Source organism: Lactuca virosa, chromosome 3 (genome assembly GCF_052849685.1).
Source record: "Lactuca virosa cultivar CGN04683 chromosome 3, Lactuca_virosa_CGN04683_v6, whole genome shotgun sequence".
NCBI lineage: Eukaryota > Viridiplantae > Streptophyta > Magnoliopsida > Asterales > Asteraceae > Lactuca > Lactuca virosa.
The window spans coordinates 18,227,097-18,247,929 of record NC_136428.1 but is presented as its reverse complement, the minus strand read 5'-3'; the positions used below and the strand labels follow the sequence as shown (position 1 = coordinate 18,247,929).

Sequence of the window (20,833 nt, the reverse complement as noted above, 5' to 3'; positions counted from 1 at the left end):
GCTTGTAGATTTGCATGGTATCTCAGCCTTGGGACGCTAGATCTAGAGTTTTGGGTTGTAACTCTGCCTTAAAACGTCTGAATGAGAAAAGAGACTTAAGGGACTCGCCGAGTTGATGAGCCAACTCGATGAGTCGGTTAGGGCTTTCCCTGACGAGTCTGGACACGTGTGACTCGGCGAGTTGATGAGACAACTCGACGAGTTAAGTTGGACTTTCGCGACACTTCTGAGGAAACAAGGAGACTCGACGAGTCACATAGATGCACTCGACGAGTCGGGTCAACATGGACTGTTGACTCGAGTGTTGACTTATGTTGACTTTAGGGTTTGGTCAAGTCAGAGATTTATGGAGACCATGGAGGGGTAAAATGGTCTTTTACCAATCCCAAGAGATTAAAGAGAGAAAATAGCTTGGTTTATTTAGAGTTGTGATTTAAGTGTTAATTAGAGATAATTATCGTATGTGTTAGGCGGAGGCTCGATCGGTGATTCGTGTACGAGATTTATTTGCTTGCTTACGAGGTGAGTCTTCTCACTATAGTTACCTTGAGTGGTAATTTGTGTGACCGGAGGGTCTTGTATGCTATTATTGCGTATTGTGATATCATGCATTATGTCTTTGTGATTTATGTTGTGTATTATTCTGAGCTTTACTGAGTTAGGATCGAAGGGTCCCCCCGAGTTGTGGGACCGGAGGGTTCCACTGAGACACATTGACCGGAGGGTCTTATTAGAGATATAGCCATGAGAGGCTAATGAGATGTGTGTGGTATTTTGGGGAGCTCACTAAGCTTCGTGCTTACCGTGTTATGTGATATGTGTTTCAGGTACTTCTTAGGATCGCGGGAAGGCGTCGGCTTGATTGTACACACACGAGATGGAGTTTATGCTTTTGAGGATCCTGGATTTTATCAAACAATTTATGAATTTGTGTTTTTGACAATTTGACAATTGTGGTTTTGGAATGTGATATTGAGAATTATGTGGTTTGAAAATGAAAATTTTGTCTGAAAATTTATGGTGTTAGAGTTTTCAGTTTATGTTTCAGGTACTTCAGATTTTCAAATACAAGAGCCCGAGATGATTGTAAAGCACACACCACATGTTTCCGCATTCTGTGATTTACCCTGATTTTATGATCTTTTGATAAATCTCGATTAACTTGGTTTTATAGAAGTGATATGTATTAACGATATATTAATCTAAAAACGAAAATTTTATATCATTATTTTTGAGACGTTACACTTTAGGTGAGGCACTAGAAGGTGGATCAGGTGAGGTACTAGGAGCTCGAGGTCTAGGAGTTTAGGGTTTAGCCCTTTTGTTGGGGTTACCAGAAGGTGAAGCAGAAGAAGGTGAATCAGCAGAAGGTCAAGCAACAGAAGGTGGTGGCTGAGTAAAAGGCTCACTAGTATGATTGGAAAAGTAACCATCCTCATCTATGTTAATAGAAGGGGTGTCCATAAGCTGTAGTGGTAAGATATGGCAAGACGATGATCCATGTTCTGATGGTGTTTGAGATGTGGCATAGCTGAGATTACCAGAGGCACTGTTTCCATCAAAGAGTTCTGCACAGAGCTCTGGAAACAATAATGGGACGGTTTTCAAAGAAGCAGCTTTCGGATGTCCCTAAACCCAATCCATGTAACAAAAGTAGTATAAGAATAATTGCCAACTATATTAACAAAATACATATAAATATGTGTATAATATATATATATATATATATATATATATATATATATATATATATATATATATATATATATATACCTTTTTAAACTCCTCCCACTCCTCATTTGTTAAGTTAAAAGTGTTTGTTTGAGGATTGTAAATGTTGCCAATTTTGTTTTTCAAGTACAACCATCCTGTGTATTTGGATTTAAGGTTGTCATTTTCAATTGTATTTGAGTCAAATCCATGCCATACTTTTCCTTAATGGTTGTTCCTAACTTGTTCCATGAATGTTTGTACAAACTCAAACCTTTTCTGCCCACAGTTTGTACTTCTTCGATACAAGTGTGCAATAAGAATTTTATCTGCTTATTGGTCCATGTATGTTTATCTCCCATTGCTAATAACACAAAAAAAAAATATGGTATTCATACTTTTGTAGAAGTGTTTAATCGAGTATGAGAATCAAATCAGAGTAAAAGATGAACACAAGAAGTAAATAAGGTCTGGTTTAGCTCATATTACTTTCAGAGAACAAGAGTACAAAACTGATAGTAAATGATGGGAAAACTCTACTATCAACTCTATGTTCAGCTCCTATTTATAGGAGGCTGAAAGTACAAAAAATACTAAGGCTAGACATTAAGCTTCGTCAAAAAGATGCCTTAGCAAATACATCAGGAAACATACGAAACAATCTATTACACAGACTTTGACATATTACAAGATATTTCGACTCTACAATCACCCCCTTTGTAATCATGTCGAACTTCTCAATTCGTGAGAATCTGTGTAGCAAAGTGCATCATCCTTCGTATCTCCGAGTACCATGACATTATCTTCCTTAACTCAACTTTATCTCCATCATTATTCTTCTTGCAATTATTCATACGAACAATGAAGTTCGTATATTGCGAAGTATTATATCTTTCTATCTCTGAAGACTGGAATAAAAACCTCTTAGCTTTGCCATTCTTATCTTTTCCTGCATAGACCAATCCAAAAGGCTTTAAGCATATCTCCCCATCGGCATATTTCTTCAGTTCAGCTTGGGTCTTCAACACTTCCATAGAAACTTTCACTTCCTTTCCCATTGCTGATTCTAACTCCACATCAGCCAATGCTAGACAATCATAGTAATTGTCTATGAAGATTTTAACATGGACAAGACCAAGCCTTAATACATCTTTGTCAGTCCCTTGAAGTTGCGAAGCCTCAATGTCTTTCAAGATTAATGCAACTTGAATCAGGTCATTCAAGTTCATTAGAGGAAAATCAGCAACCAAGAAATCACATACTTGATTGTTCGCTCTTACAACATGATACCGAAAATTATGTATCATATTCTCGAACATTACATCTTTTGTTATACTGATAACCTTCTTGATCTTCACTAATGACCATATTTCTTCTGGTTCTTTTCCAACAACTGCATGAAACCTAAGTTTCATATGAATAAAATCATCCTCGTTGTCGAACTTCTCAATTATGTTGTACTGAGCCATGATAAACATCATTTCATTCACCGGAAAATCAAGCTGACTTATATTAGTGTTAGTGATAGAATAGATTTTCTTAGGCTTTTTCTCAAACGCATACATGTGATTGAAAGCAACTATTGCTTCAATATTCTCATAGTTGTACAACTTCTTTGGATCTTCCTTATCCATACTAGGTGGATCACTTTCACGAAGTCTTAGTATGCTCTGTACCTGCCTTTGTTTCTCCATTTCAGCTTCAATTTCAGCCTTCTTCTCTTCTTTCGATTTTTCAATCAAAATCACATTCCCTTTTCCATCATCTTCAGAAGGTTTTGGTTTAGAAGAACTTGAACTTTCTCCTTCAGTAGAAGAGCCAACAACAATTCCCTTCAGAATGGGTCTTGTTGTTGTCTTGATGGCTTTTGTTGTATTCACCTTTGAAACTATAGGTGTTGGGACTTGAGTAGATACAACTTTTGTTAATTCACCAGTAGTTACAATCTTCTCAATCTTTTTCGACTTATCAACCCCTTTTGTAATTTTCGAAGATTTGCCTTCTTGAATTTTCTTTTCTCCCCCTTGCACCCCTATGACAACAGGAGGGGCACCAGCATGCAACATGTTGGCAAATTTCGAAATCGGAGCAACAGCCTTCTGAATTGCTTGATCCAAATTATGTAACTTCTGAGTTAAAAACTCTGGAGTTAAAAACGAAGTTGGAGCCGGTTTCGATACTAACTCTTTCAGTTCACCAAGTAAAACACCCATATTGTCGAAAGTTTGAGCATCTCCTGTAGCCTTTGCATCAAACTTGGGAGTTAATGATCGACACCATTCGACAACCGTTCTGACTGCAGCCGCTATAGTATCAACATTCGACTTGATTATCGAATAATTGGAATTCAGTTCATTCAGCTCTTTGGAGACATCAACCTTCAGCTCCTCAAGTTTTCGATTAACATCTTCTCGTATGGTTTTGACATCTTTAACAAAAAGAACATGACGTTCTTTTGTTACCATATGAAGATCTTTGATTTCAGAGTTAAATGAATCAGCCTGAGCCTTGATTCTCAACTCATAGTTCTTATTGATAACATCTAATTTATGCTGCATTTGAAGTTCTACAGCTTTGAGCATCACATCAACTTCTATCCCTGACACTGAATTCTTTGCTCCGGAATCAGCTTGTGATTGAAGAATAGAATTGAGTTTTCGATTGAGAATCTTGAACTGCTTTCCCGACATCAGCATATGATCAGGTATGTTCTCCTCTTCGGAATCAAATTCCAAATCAGCAAATGTTCCTCCGAAACCTCCTCCATATGTTTCATCATCGGAATTTGGTTTTGGTGGATCGGTAGATTGTGATGGGAAAAGTGTAGTGAAGGTTGTTGTAATACTTGATCGAAAGTGGGTGAAGTAATGGTAGTGGAAATGTATTGAATAAAAGGTGGAAGTGAAACAAAAGTACTTGAAATAGGTTCAGAAGAAGATGTAGTAGAAATACCTTGAGACGATGGATCAACTCTCACAAAACCATGTGCACCCGTATCAGATACGTTTGCAACAATGGTAGAAATTGGAACCTCCTCAGAAACTGATTTGGTTACAACAATTTCGAGTGAAACTGTTGTTGTTGGCAATGGAACATTTGTGAGGATTTGTGGTTGTGAGAATTTTGGGGAATTTGAACCCAAAGGTATTTCTGGGACAATCTCACTATCTGACGACTCTTCATGAACCACCAGCTTTCGTCTCTTTCTCTTCTCGGTGATGTGCTTCGCCATATCCTCAGCTTCTTCGCTTCTTTGAGGATGGTGAAACTGGTGCAGGAATCTCACGAACTTTCACTCCTTGTCTGTTAAGCTGAGGTTTGCGAATAGTAGGAGATTGATCGTCTGATGAAGTTCGTTTCTTATAAGATAATTTCTCGAACCTTTTGAACACACTAGATTTCGAAGGGATCAATTGCTTCGAAGATTCAGCAACAACCTTCTCCTTAGGCTTCTCAGTTTTGTTTGTAATCTTCTTAGGAGACTTAGACTTAGCTTGTTTCTTGGGGCTTTTGTGAACAACATCATCAGCTCCCTTCTTCGATTTCTTAACTTTCTTAGATGATCCTTCATCACTTATTTTCAGCAAATCCCAGTTTTACTGAAGGATTAACATGTTTCAAGTATGCCACCAATACTGAATTTATTGGATCAACTTTCTTCAGCATCCCATCAGGAATTCGAGCAACATTTGGGAATACTTCTGAATCATCTGCAACAGTCTTTGCAAAATGATATTTCACGAATTATGCCTTAGCCTCATCAGCAGGAATTGGAATGCCTTATTTCTCATATACAGACTGAAGAACCAAACTCCAGTAGCATGCACACGAAATTCCTTTTACTGCATTCGTGTTTTCCAGGCTCTTTATAAACTCTTTCCAAATCTAAGAAGCATAATCAACATTGAGATCATAGTACAACCCTGCTACCATAGCATAGACTTCCATTCTCCCCTTTTCAAGCCCTACACTTCGCCCAGTTAAGCAATGAAGATATATCATGAACAAGAAATTCCATATGCAAGGAAGACCAGACTTCTTGAAATCACTGATCTTAACGAGTGGTGGCTGATGACCCATCTCGTTAAACATGAACAAAATCTGAGCACAAGTAGGTTTAAAGAATGGAGGTGAATTCGGAATCACCAAGATTTGAGTAAACATCTTCTTCATTAGACGATTTCTCTTTTCATTCACCAGATTAAATGTGATAACATCAGTGGCTTTGCTGTAACATGTTGTGGAACCAGCCATTGATAACCATGACATCGGGACATCAAAAACATTGAACATCGCAGTTTCGAGACCTGAATGTTGAAGAGCAACAATCAGCATCTTGAGTTCTTCAGGATACATTGACGCATCTCCTTCAACCTGATAGTTTGTGCTTTGAATCTTCATAATTGGTTGAGACACAATTTCGTCAGTAGTGTCGGTTGGAGCAGCAGCCATGGATTAGGGTTTTGAGAAATTCTTGAAGAACAGAACAATTTAGGGCTTTTTGATCGTCTGATAATTTGAACGCATAATTATAAAAGGAGATAATAACTTCCTTTTATATGTATTCCCAATAGAATTCCAAACGTTTTCTTTAAAGAGTAAGCCACGTCTGTCCTTGAAACTCGCACCACTATCCGTTATGAGTACCACGTCAAATAAAGTACCTTGAAATTCGGACCAAGTTGCCAAACCGTCACATCAAACTATTCGTGAGTACCAAGTGGATAAGATCAAAAAACCTTCGGCATGGAGGTTAGGCTCTTTCGTCTTTGGGATTAGAAACGAAGTCATATGCCAGACTGTCGAAATCATCAGCCTGAGTTGGTAATACTCAGAACCTCAAGGATTTTGTGAGTGCAGTGTGCCAATAGAATAAGATAAGAAGCAAACTAACGAAAATTTGGGATCTATGATGTCGAAAAATAAAATTTCGACACAAAGGCAGTTAAACCCCGGGCAAAGGTTGCTTCGTTAATTATTAAGAGAGATAACCAACAGCTTGTGTGGTTTCCCGTGAATTATAATCGAATACTTATAAAGAAGTATCGAAGGGCTTATTTTTCAAGGCTTCGTGGGTGGCTTAAAAATTTCGTTACATATCAACCTAAACATAAGGTGAGTAATTGTAACAGAAATTACTTGTGTTACCAGTGTAGTCAGTGACATGTATGCTTTGGATTAATTTGAAAGTGACAATTCAAAGAATTGATACTCACACGGAAATCATATTCAAAGAAAAATTATTTTCAGCTGGATCCTGTTGGGTAACAAATGTCGTGGGCTTCGAACATTTGATCAAGACCACTCATAACGAAAGAATATGATTTGGAGCATCGAAAATTTGGTACTGAAACAAATGTTTCGTGAAAATCTGGAACATAATTCCCCGTCAGTTCCTTAAAATTTTAGAAAATTGGGTTTCACTTTCATCACGACCTCATGAATTCAGATCATAAACACAGAGTTTTGATATGTCTAAGTCATGATTGGTTTGATCAATGACCTCTTGGACATATGTCATTGTGTGTGAAATGTGTTAGAAGTTTGAGATGAAAAAGTTTGGTTTACGAATCGAATGTACCTTTGCGATGTATGGACCAAACAGAAAACTCTTAACTCAGATGAGAAGAGTTAGGTAGCTCAGTAGACTAATGTGAATGCAAGCCTGATTGGGAAGAAATTTTCATGATGAAAGATTTCATTAAGGCTTTCGAAATCACACATTGAGTCAATAGAGGCTTGGGTCGACATGCTTCTAGGGACATCTTAACTAGTACAAAGTTTCGAAAGTATACCTTGCTCTAGAAATGCTAGCATGATCCTTGTAAGACATTCTTGTAATCTGCACAATTGAAAGAAAAGCAAAATACAAAATAACAAAAATCTTTTTGCTCTTTTATGTTTTTGAAAAGAAAGAAAATATTTTTGTGTTTTTAAGATTTTCGAAAATTAAAACAAATAACAAAAGAAAATCTTTTTGGTATTTTTTGATTTTTCGAAAAGAATACAAATTAACAAAAATATTTTTGGTTTTTCCAATTTTTCGAAATTAAAGAATAAACAAAAACTTAAGAATGTACTAAACTAACGAAACTTTTCTTTCCCAAATATCGAAAACGAAGCGTATCGAAGCGCTGAATATGAACAGTAACCTCTGAATGGTTAACACTATACACCTTTGAACCATGCAATAATGCCTCTGAATCGACACTTTTTCATCTTCTTTCTTTGTTATTCTTTCGAAAGTAGTCCTGGAACCGAACTTTCTTCAATCATTCCCAATCCTGTCAAAATTCTAACAAATGATTTTTCGTCCAATGCTTTTGTAAAAATATCAGCAAGCTGATCAGTTGTTTTTACAAAATGAACTTCAATATTGCCATCTTCCACATGATCTTTAATGAAATGATAACGAGGTGCAATATGTTTGGTTTTCGAATGTTGTACTGGATTATGACAAATGCGCATAGCACTTTGTGAAATACAATACAATGGAATCTTTTTCATATTAATTGCATAGTCACGCAATTGACTATGGATCCATATGATTTGTGAAGTACAAGCGGCAGCTGCAACATACTCAGCTTCAGCAATGGAAATTGCAACACAAGTTTGCTTTTTCGATTGCCAACTTACCAGCTTCCCATCTAACAATTGACATCCTCCACTTGTACTTTTTCGATCAAGTGTACATCCTCCCAGATCTGCATCTGAAAATGCTTGAATGAAAAATCCTGATTTCAAAGGATACCATAATCCTAACAAAATTGTTCCCTTGAGATAACGAAAAATATTTTTCACTGCAGTCAAGTGTGGTTCTTTGGATTTGTTTGATACCTAACACAATTACATACAGAAAACATGATATCAGGTCGACTTGTTGTAAGATAAAGCAATGAACCTATCATACTCTTGTATAAAGTAATATCAACAGCAGGTGTGTCTAACGAAGGTGTTAGCCTTGTTCCAACCGCCATTGGTACTCTTAACTTCGTGCTATTTGTCATTCCAAATTTTTCGAGCAAATTCCTGGTATATTTTTCTTGATTGATGAAAATTCCTTCTCTGCTTTGATGAATGTTTAAACCAAGAAAATTATTGATTTTAACCATTATGCTCATTTCGAATTGGCTTTTCATTAAACATTCGAATTCACTAGACAAAGCAGGGTCAGTAGAGCCAAAAATAATATCATCGACATAAATTTGAACAAGCATTAGATGATTCCCAACTTTCTTTCGAAATAATGTGGGGTCAACTGATCCTTGTTTAAATTTCAATTGTTTTAATAAATTGGTAAGAGTTGCATACCAGGCTCTTGGTGCTTGTTTTAACCCATATACTGCTTTATCTAAAATATTAACATGATCAGGATATTTTTCATCTATGAAAACTAGATGTTGTTCAACATAAACTGCTTCTTCGAGTTCACCATGGAGAAAAGCACACTTTACATCCATTTGTTAAACATCAAAATCTTTGTGAGTTGCATAAGCCAAAAATATTCGAACAGCCTCGAGTCTTGCGACAGGGGCAAAAGTTTCTTCATAATCGATACCTTCTTGTTGCGAATATCCTTTAACAACTAATCGTGCTTTATTTCGAACAATATTTCCATCCTTGTCAGTTTTGTTTTTGAAAATCCCTTTTAATCCAACAATTGAAACATTTTTAGGTTTAGGAATTAACCTCCAAACCTTGTTTCTTTCAAACTCAGCTAGTTCAGATTGCATTGCTACAACCCAATCTGAGTGTTCCATTGCAACCTTAACTGTCTTTGGTTCTATTTTCGAAATGAAAACATTAAACATGCAAAATTCTTGACGAGCGTTCAGTACCTCATTCTTTGCACGAATTTGAGCTCTAGTCAAAACTCCATCTTGTGGATTCCCAATGACTTGTTCTTTTGGATGATTTCTTGTCCATTTTTCCAATGGTGATATGCTGGATTAAAGTCCAATGGTGCATCTTCGTACATTTCTTCATTTTCAGATCCTGCAACAGAATTATTATCATTTAATTCATGAAATTCATCGTTTTGATCAAGATTTATGGTTTCGGTATCATCATGCTCCCCTCAACATAATTGTCATTCTGATGCTCCCCCTCGAAACTTTCATTTACACTGCTATTCTCCCCCTCGAAAGGATGCTCCCCCTCAACATTTGACGGTATATGCAAGTGCTCCCCCTCCACTTGTGCATCTAGCATACTTTCTCCATTAGCAGTTGTATCTGATGTGATTGTCGAATCATCAGTATGTTTCGAAGATTCAGGAGTTTGATTATCTGCAGCATGGACTTCAGCATCTGCAGCCCTATCTGGAACACCAAAAATTAAATCATAATCAAAATCAGATGAATTATAACTTTCAGACTCATCATTTGATTCATTAAGAATTGGTTTTTGTTCGAAATGTTGTTCAACTTGTTTCACATAATAATCATCAAAAGTGAGGTTAAACGTTTCTTCAACTTTTCTTGTTTACTTATTCAACACTCTGTATGCAACCGAATTATTTGAATATCCCATAAATATTCCTTCATCAGCCTTAGCTTGAAATTTCGAAAGATTATCTTTGAGATTCATGATAAAACACCTGCAACCAAACACATGAAAGAATTTAACATTTGGTTTTCGGTTATTTATGATTTCATACGGAGTTATATTGAAACGACGATGAATAAAGGATCGATTCTGAGTAAAACATGTTGTCGAAACTGCTTCTGCCCATAGATATTGAGGAAGATTCGCATATGTCAACATTGTTCTTACTGCTTCGCAAAGAGACCTATTCCTCCTTTCAACCACACCATTTTGTTGTGGTGTATATGGCGATGAGAAATTATGTGAAATTCCTTTCTCAATTAAGAACGAATCAAGCATATTGTTTTTAAACTCGGAACCATTATCATTTTTGACTTTACGAACATTCTTTTTCAGACTTGTCTCAATTTTCTTGATAAATTCAATCATTGTTTACGCGACTTCAGATTTTAACCTGAGAAAATACACCCAAGTAAATCGTGAAAAATCATCAACAATAACTAAAATGTATCGTTTCTTGTTGAGAGTTTCAACAGTTGATGGTCTACAAAGGTCAATAAGAAGAAGTTCCAACGGTTCAACAATTTTCGAATCTATGACAATTGGATGTCCTTTACGATGCTGTTTTCCTTGTTCGCAAGCTGCACATAAAGTATCATTGTCAAACTTTAGAACAGGTAAACCTTGAACAAGATCTTCTACTACCAACTTATTTAGATTTCGAAAGTTTAAATGAGATAAACGTCGATGCCACAACCAGCTAACATCAGATGGAGCTTTCTAAAGTAAACAAACTGAGGGTTTCCCAACAATAGGTTTAATGTCAAGAGTGAACATATCGCCATATCTTTTTGATTTCAGCAAAACTTCGTTCGTCTCAACATTAGAAATGATACTTCCTTCTTCGTTAAACACAACTTGATTGCCAGTGCCCACAACAAGCTTTGAAACACTTATCAAATTATGTTTAAGACCTTCAACATAAGCAACACGATTCACTGTAAATTTTCCATTTGTTACTTTGCCATAACCTTTAACTTGACACTTGTGATTCTTTCCAAACTTCACTACTCCTGCATTTTCCAAACTTCTAAAATCACGTAAATTCTCCTTCCTTCCAATCATGTGACGTGAGCAACCACTATCAATGTACCATTTCTCATCATATTGCTCGTCACACAGTACCTGCAATTATTAAAAGAAATTAAGTACCCAAGGCTGTTTGGGTCCTTGGTCATTAGTTTGAAAAAGTGAATGAAATTTAGAACCTAAAGCCCAATTTCGAACTTTGGTTTTAAAAGTATCAATTAAGTCGACATCATCAGTTAAAGATATCGAAACATAATTTTTCGATAGTTTTGGACTTTCAATGACTTTCTTCTCGTGCTTCTCAGTGTGTTTGTCCTTTGAGATTGGTTGCCATTTTTGAACTGGAGTATTTGATTCTTTCGAAGATGAACTTCCAGATGAAGTATCATTCAAATACTATTCATAGGCCTTCTTGATTTGATGTTGAGAAAACTTTCCCGATTGATACTTTTTCCCTTTTTCCTCAAGCCAATGATTGATTGTTTCCACCCCAGATGAACCTTTTGTGTACGAAACTTTAGTGGCTTTGTGTGCAGATGGATTCAGAAAATTTGGTTTTTGTGGAATAAACTTTGCAGATGTTTTGGATTTATCATTCACAAATGTTTGATTGTCTGCAAACTTTCGAACGTTTTCAAATTTTTGAACATTCTCAAATTTTCGAACATTCTCAAATTTTCGAACATTTTCGAATTGACGAACATTAGCAAAATATCGATTTGTTCTATTTGAAGAAAATATGTTTTGATCGTTTGATGGTTTTGGAAAAGATGAATTTGAAGTTGAAAACTTTTGTTGGCTTCTTGAATGAAAATTCTTTTGTTGATCATTTGTTTGAAAAGTCTTTGAAGATGTTAATTTTGAAAACTTCGTTGAATAATTTTGAGAATCAGACGAAATTGGTTGAACGGGATTTTCCTTTTTATCCGAACAAGTTGAAAACTTTGTTTTACTGATTTAGACACCCCATTTTCAGACATTTTCTTGGTTGGTATTTTTGATTGCTTTTCATTTGACACTACTTGCCAAAAAAAATTCTTTCGTGCCTATCTTTTCGAAATTCTTTTTCATTCGAAAATTTTTCAACAAGATCCTTAAATTCTTGTGAATTAAGTTTCACATTCTCATTTGTTTCATTAGATTTTTGTTTCAAAATCTCTTTTGTATTTTCTTGTTTTTCAACCCTTTTTCGTTGTGGTTTTTGTCTTTGAAAAACATACAAATTCTTTGTTAGATTATTTTCGACAGTGCTTTGGTTTGAAAAGAATCCTTTGTCTGATATCTTCTTCGACCATTTTGTTGAACTCCAGTTTGATGTTTTCAACATTTCCAGTAGTGACAAACACTTGATTCGGAAAAACAATGTCATCTGAACACTTAAAATTTGGATACACAGCTGTATTTGTTTCCAAATGATGAGCACCTTTTTTAGATAAGACTTTGTCGAAATTTTCAGTGTCTCCAAACACTTGATCAACAACAACTCGTGGAATGGATGTTTCATACGAACCATTCTTTTCTGGCTCAGAATTGTTTGAAACTTTTTCTTCATTCTCATCATCACTACTTTCTGTTTGACTGTCTCTTACACTCACATGATCAAAGTCACAAACATTCGAAGTAGAGGGTCTATCAGTGTTATCCTCAACCATCGAATCATCACAAATTTCTTTACCTTTTGACTTAGATGTGACATTAATGACAGATAACTGAGAACAATCGATACTTTCCTCCTCCTCAATTTCACTGATTTCGCTAAAACTATCAGAATTATCATCGATATCAGCAAAATTAGATTGAGAGTCAAGTTTCGAATTCTCAGTTCTTTTCAAAATTTTGATTTGTTCACTTTTGGTCAAATTATCATTCACTATCTCAACAAGTTCATCAACATTCAAATATTCGTCTATCTTAACAATACCATAAGCAAATCGATTATCAGGCACTTTATCGAATTCTGCTATGGTTTTCTCACAATCATAGGACAAACTATCAACTTTCTCTCTTTCAAAAACAAGAAAAGACAACAATTTCCTATGTTGTTCTTTGCTTATTTCAGATGAATGATGCAATGAAGTCAATTTAGCATAAAGTCTTTTTGCTGAATTACAGTAAATGTTTCGCTGAGCAAGTAACATTCGAACTTCATTATCTAGACATTCCCTATCATTATTCACATTATTCAATTGCAATTCCACATTATTCAATTGCAATTTTTGAGTCTCTAGCAACTGGATGTTTAGTTTCTTAGCTTCATTACTAGCAGACACCACAATTGTATTAAAGTAAGCAACAGTATCATCAAATGTGAACATAACTCCATTGTCATCGGTGATTTATCTCCTGATTTGGTCATGAAACAACGAACAATCACCATTTCGTCCTTATCCTCTTCAAATTGTGTGAACATAGCTCCATGTGTCGGATTACGCATCTCTTCGTCATCAGATCCTGAAGACCAAATCTGATACGTGACATCTTCCTCACCTTCGCCTCGTGCAACCAAAGACTTCCCCTTCGTCTTTGCACGAACTTCTTCCAATCTTTCAACATAATAGGCTTCTTCCTTGACCCTATTCTTTTTTTCTTCTTTCTTACGAAGCATACAATCATTTGCCAAATGATTTGCTCCGTTGCAGTAATGACAGTCAATGCCCGAATCTCCCTTAAGTTTCTTTTCAATTTTGGCTTCAGTTGCCTTCTCATCATTCTTCTCGAAATTCTTCTTCTCCTCACTGACAAACTTATTAATGAAACTTCCTTTCACATCACTCTGCTTCATCTTGGGATTGAAAGGTTTCTTGAAAAACTTTTTAACTCGGTTGTTCGAGTAAAAAGCAATCGCTTCATCATCAGAATTCATTAGAAAGCCTTCTTCATCAGAATCATCTTTCTCAACTCCTTCTCTCTCATACACTTTCGAAACAAGAGCTAAAGGACCTCCCAAACTAAGTTTCGACTCTTCAAACATCTCATTCACTTCACTTTCGTGAGTTTTCAAATGATTATATAAATCATTCAGAGATGAAGTATCGAAGCTTTGTTGATTCTTCACCATCATGCTGACACTTCTCCATTCCTTACGAAGTCCCATCACAAAAGTGAGATTGAACTCCATTGATGACCTTGTGACTCCATAACGATTGCAATTATAGATCATTTCATTAAGACGATCATAGTAAACTTCAATCGTTTCATTCTCTTTTTGTCTGAACTCTTTCAGCTCCACAAGACACTGCTTAACAGAATTTATCTTCGTTTTCTCGCTTCCCTGATACTTTTCCTTAAGAGTATTCCAAATTTCCTTTGCAGTTTTACAACCACGGATGTAATTGTAAACAACAGGTGGCAAGGCACCTCGTAATTCTCTCAAACAACGCTTTTCGTTGTTCTTCAGTCTAGTGGATTGATTAGTAACAGAGGATGATGATCCAGATGATCCGATATTTTGAACATTTGACGGAGGTTGAGCAATTCCTGTAATACAGCTCCAGAGTTCCTCGTCCAATCCGTTCAAGTAATCTTCTATTCGATCAGCCCACTGATCATAGTACTCTGGAATCAACATAGGAATCTTCGTAGAAGATCCTAACAGATGAGAAAATGAAGTCATCGTGTTCATGTTGAAATTCGCCATTAACGTACGGATGAGTTTTTTCAGAAGAACTTGAAGAAATTTGAAATTGAATGAATGAATTGATCAGAAACTCAAAATCGATCACTCGATTACACAATTCAAACGCAGAATCAAATCAAAACTGTAGATCAGAAATGATTTTCAGAATCAAACAGTGCGGAAACTTTTGAGACAAATTCGCGACTCAAAAACTAGAGATTCAATTGAAAATCAGATCTTTGCAGTATTGATTCCTACTCTGATACCAATTGTAGAAGTGTTTAATCAAGTATGAGAATCAAATCAGAGTAAAAGATGAACACAAGAAGTAAATAAGGTCTGGTTTAGCTCATATTACTTTCAGAGAACAAGAGTACAAAACTGATAGTAAATGATGGGAAAACTCTACTATCAACTCTATGTTCAGCTCCTATTTATAGGAGGCTGAAAATACAAAAAAAAATACTAAGGCTAGACATTAAGCTTCGTCAAAAAGATGTCTTAGCAAATACATAAGGAAACATACGAAACTATCTATTACACAGACTTCGACATATTACAAGATATTTCGACTCTACAACTTTAGCAAACAAAACCTTATAACAACAACTTTCAGCATAACAACAACTTGTATTGATTAAACTAACGAATTTCAGCAAAGATTATTCACATTTCAGCAACAATTATGACACTTCAGCAACATTTTATGACATTTCAGCAACATTTCGTGACATTTCAGCAACAATTCATGACAATTCAACAACATTTATGACATTTCAGCAATTTAGCAACATTATATGACATTTCAGCAACATTTCATGACATTTCGGCAACAATTCGTGACAATTCAGCAACATTTTATGACATTTCAGCAATTCAGCAACATTTTATGACATTCAGCAACATTTCATGACATTTCAGCAACAATTCATGACAATTCAGCAACATTTTATGACATTTCAGCATCCATTAATGACATTTCAGTAGAATATGTGACATTTAAGCATAAATTTAAGACATTGCAACAAGAACTTATCATTAATTTAGATAAAAACAACATCATCAAAGATTTGATAACATTAGCATCAAGATTGAGCAAGAAAAAAGATATCAACAATGATTCAACAACACAAATCGGAAAATTAAGATGAAGCATGAAAGATGAAGTTGCTCCAGCAAGAAAATCAAAAAACTCAATATAAACCTATGCATAATCGTTGCCTTCAGCAGCAGAAAAAAAAAAAAAAAAAAAAAAACCTCAAAAAACCGCCGCCGATGGAAGGAGAGGGCGACCGGTGGGGGCTGCGCCGGGAGGAGGGAACGCCGGTGGGAGGTGCGATGGTAGGGCTGTAGAGAGGCCGCTTCTTGCGATCGATGATTCCGATGGTGGAAGAAAAGTATATGCGGCACTTTTTATTTTGATGGGGTGTAGCCGATTTTTTTTAGGTTTAGGTTTGAAGAGGTTAGAAGAAGGATATCAATGTTGTCCAAACAGTATACGCGCAAAGGTTTTTAATTTCGAAGTCTGCGAAAAAACAAACTGTTGCGGGATAAAATTTGTTGCGCTTGTGCTGCGTCGCGCATCACAAAGTGGTTTGAAGAGCTTTTTTTAAAAAATAAACACCAACTTATTCTCTTTATGAACAACTCGTATTTCGAAAAAAATATAATGTACAATTATGGAGTATATTTTTTTGTTATTGAAGATGGAGGAGGAATTTAAAAATTTTTGTTGGTGCCATCAACGTTTTGGTTTCATCATTTGTTGAAACCTTTTCAGGTAAATTGCAATTTTAAATGTTTGTATATGAACTGGTACTGATTACCAAAAAAAAAAAAAAAAACGATTTATTTGCTATGATTTTCGTTCCTTTGTTTGTCAGATTAGGTTTTAAATATTGTTAGTATAACTTTAAAGCTATTTGATTCTTTATGTTCCCTTCTATAATTTTAAAAAGGTATTTGATTTGTAAACAATTTTTTCAGATATATGAGACTTGATTGTATATAGAATAGAAGATAAAGGAAGACAATATGGTTCTTACATCAGATCTGGAGGCTTTACATGGTTTCTCGTAGAAGCACGTACATGTTCATCTATTTATTGCTTGGCTCGTTTTATTTCTTTTCATAGGTTCAAAAAAACATTGAAATTAGCAGAACATAATATTTTTGTTGATATGTAAGTTCACATAAAAAATGGAACAATAGATATTTTTGGTTTTGTTCAATCATAGAGGTCAGAAAGCAGAAGGAAAGGAGCGTGCGTGGGTATTTGTTCGATCAAACGAGGGATAAAAGACCCTTCGAATCTGAGTTCCTGTTTTTTTAACCGATTAATCCTGAAAATCTAAGAACCGGACCGAAATATCGGATTACCAAATAAGCTCGATTTACAAAACCGGGAAATGAGCTGGATACCTTATTCGGTCGTAATTTGGTTCCGGTTCTGATGTGTTTCGGTTCCGATTCGGTTTTCCGGTCTAAACGTGCATCCCTTGCGCAACCGACTACATGAACGATACAAGGTTTGACATACAAATTATACAATCTTCCGGTGAATGGTTAGAAAGTGAACTATTGTTCTACTGTTCAAGTTGTTGGCAAATTACAATCTTTTGACAATTCTTTAAAGAATGGTTTTAGAGCATCATCGTTTAAATTGCCCGAAGATTGTAATTTGCCACAAATTCATCATCACAAATGTTCTGAACAGCGTATGTTGTACAAATTCATCATCATTTTTTTTTTCTGTGCTTTTTAAAATCTGAATACAATTGATTGATTATTATTGTTGTAGACGTATTGGAGGAAATGAATCTGAAGGTCACTTTTTGTTGATAAATAAGACATGTTCAACGTTACTAAGATGCATGATGCTTCTCTATTGTCATATTATAGTCTACTTATGTAAATTAAAGTTATACATTTTCGGTTTGCACATACGAAAGAAGAAAAACATGGACAATGTCTCACTACCAAAACTCATTCAAATCCGTGATAACGGTGTGCCGGGTTTCACTAGTTATAATGAAATTCTGTCAAATGAAATTATGAAAATGAAACTTTTTAAAATAATTTTTATAATGATAAAACCTTTTAATCAAAAGGTAGAGAAAACAATATAGCACATGTAACTTTTTGGTAATTTTCTTTTTTACGAGGGACTGTTTCACAAAATTCCATGGAGTTTGTTTTAAACTAAACCTTTTTTTTTTTTGTCCCTTCAATAACATCCAACTTTTTTTTCATTTATTCAAAGAAATTAAGATAAAAAGCTAGTTAAATTAAATAAAATTAAAACAAGTGCGTGATGCAGCAGTACCATTCATATCGATCATATCCACCGTATTTTCCTCTCCCTCAATGACCTCTTTTATTCTTTCTTCAATTACAAATTTTCCGGTATCAAGAACACACCTGCAACAATGCCGCCGACGGACAACCAAGGATCTTTTCTCAACCGTATAAGCATCCGGCGAAATCAAGTAGTCTACGAGCATGATGTCGAAGACCTCGAACAATTCCAGAAACACGTCGCCGACCGCCTTACCGAACTCTTCCACCTTCCCACAGAAGACATAGCACCCGATGATCCACCGGAGACACTCTTATCCATTGCCTGGTTTCGTAAGCTTCTTGACGCATTTCTATGTTGCGAGGCAGAATTCAAGGCGGTTGTCATCATGGGCCGTGACCCTGCCACCTTCGCTAAATCCCCACTCGACCGCCTTATCCCGGAGCACCTTGATCGGTCGGTTAAAGCTCTAGATATCTGCAATGCGATTACTCATGGAATCGATCTGCTTTTACATTGGCAGAAGCTCGCCCAGATTGCCGTTGATTCTCTTCAGCAACGACCATTCGGAGAAGGGAACGTCAAAAGGGCAAAAAAGGCATTGGATACATTACTATCTTCGATCACCATCGACGACAAGGAGAACCACCATCACAGCGGAAAATACGCAGCGTCGAAAGATCAGGAAACAATCGGAAACCTAAGATCGTTATCCTATTCATTCGCCAAGTCATGGTCAGCCTCCAAGCAAATCCAGGCTATGTCCTCGAATCTGGCAGCGCCACGCGGCGGCGAGCCGACGGGTTTGGTCGTACCTGTTTACTTAATGAGCTCCGTTTTGGTTTTCGTGATGTGGGCAATGGTGGCGGCGATTCCATGTCAAGAAAGGACAGGGCTGGGGGCTCATTCGCAGATACCGAAGCAATTTCCGTGGGCACATCCGATGAACGGGCTGCAAGAAAAGATTGCAGAGGACTGGAAGAAGAAGGAGAAGAAAGGACGGAGTGGGTTGTTGGAGGAGACACAGAGACTGGAGAAATTGGGGCAGAATTTGGTGGAATTTGCAGACGGGTTTACATTCCCAGTAGAGGAGGAGAAGGCGGAGGAGGTGGCGGCGCAAGTGGTGGAGATGGGTGAGATATGTCGGAGGATGGAGGATGGGTTAATGCCGTTGCAGATGCAGGTGAGGGAATTGTTTCTCCGGATGGTGAGGAGCAGGGGTGAGGCCCTTGATGTTCTTGATCAAGTTAACAAGATCACCACACCAGTTCCATATAATTTTTAGGCAACCATCCCACTTCAATTTTCTTTTTATTTTTTTGTACAATAACTTTGACTTCTATTTACTATTTTATTTATTTACAAGATATCTTTTAGTTTTAATACCAAAACGACCACTTACTCAATTTCATGGTTTTTCTAGTATTACCGCAGTTCAACCTTTTGGTTTTTGTTGGACAATCTGGAGTACCCTCAAGGGAGGGCTCCGTCGTCCACCTTGGCACGAAGCACGACCACGAACGTCATCCCGACCCTTCGTGGTTCGTCGTTGTCGTGGAGAATTATATTGGAGAGGAGAGACGTGCATGACCAATGAAAGGAAGGGACCAGTGAATGATCAAACACATGTTGTTTTTTAATAAATTTTACTATAAATACAATATTCGACCATCATATTTTAAAACCATTCTTTTTTCTTTTATACTCTCTAAAATATCACTTAGATTGTTTTTTTTTATAAATTTTGATTCGGATGATTATGGAAAATTTGTACAAACATTCTTTAATGTTGTACAACACATAGACAATGAAGACCATACGAATGTTACGTGTAAAAGAGCGGTTGTTAATCGAGATCGTCAAGCCGCACATGAACTATTCATGATTATTTTTCTGATAATTGTGTTTATAATGATGTGGCATTCGAACTTCGTCTTCGTCTGAATAAGGCATTATTTTTATGTATTAGCAATATTTAGAGGCGAGATATGATTATTTTAAGCAAAAACCTGATGATAGAGGTAAAATTGACTTTAGTACAATACAAAAATGTGCGGATGCACTTAGATATTTAGGATATGATATAGCTTTTGATGCATCAGACGGTTACTTGAGAATATCCGAGAGGACCGCAATTGAGTGTGTAGATTATTTTCGTGCATATGTAAATGAGTATTTTCACGAAGAATATTTGTGCAAACCTATTGCACGTAATATTGAGATATTGTATTTGGCACATGAAGAGAGACATGGATTTCCAGGAATGATTGGTAGCCTTGATTTTACGCATGTTGCATGGGAAAAATGTCCAACTGTGTGGTGCGGTCAATTTACTCGAGGTGATATAGGTGAGCCGATTATAATACTAGAAGCTTTTGCATCGCATGATTTGTAAATATGACATTCGTTCTTTGGAGTTGTAGGGTCTAACAATGATCGTAATGTTCTTGGCTAGTCCCCTATTTTCAACGATATATGGACCGACAAAGCACCTGATATGTCTTTCACGGTGAACGGACATTCGTACAAATATTGTTACTACCTTTGTGATGTGATATACCCAAATTACGATA

The 20,833-nt window shown here is 36.2% G+C and overlaps 1 protein-coding gene across 1 annotated transcript; it reads left to right on the top strand.

Moving 5' to 3' along the window:
- The first annotated feature begins 18,257 nt into the window (after positions 1-18,257).
- Positions 18,258-19,591, top strand: LOC145162227 (protein ROH1A-like). The gene has a single exon (XM_079081431.1). The coding sequence runs from the start codon at positions 18,391-18,393 to the stop codon at positions 19,543-19,545; it is 1,155 nt and encodes a 384-aa protein (XP_078937557.1). The 5' UTR covers positions 18,258-18,390; the 3' UTR covers positions 19,546-19,591.
- The last annotated feature ends 1,242 nt before the right edge of the window (positions 19,592-20,833 follow it).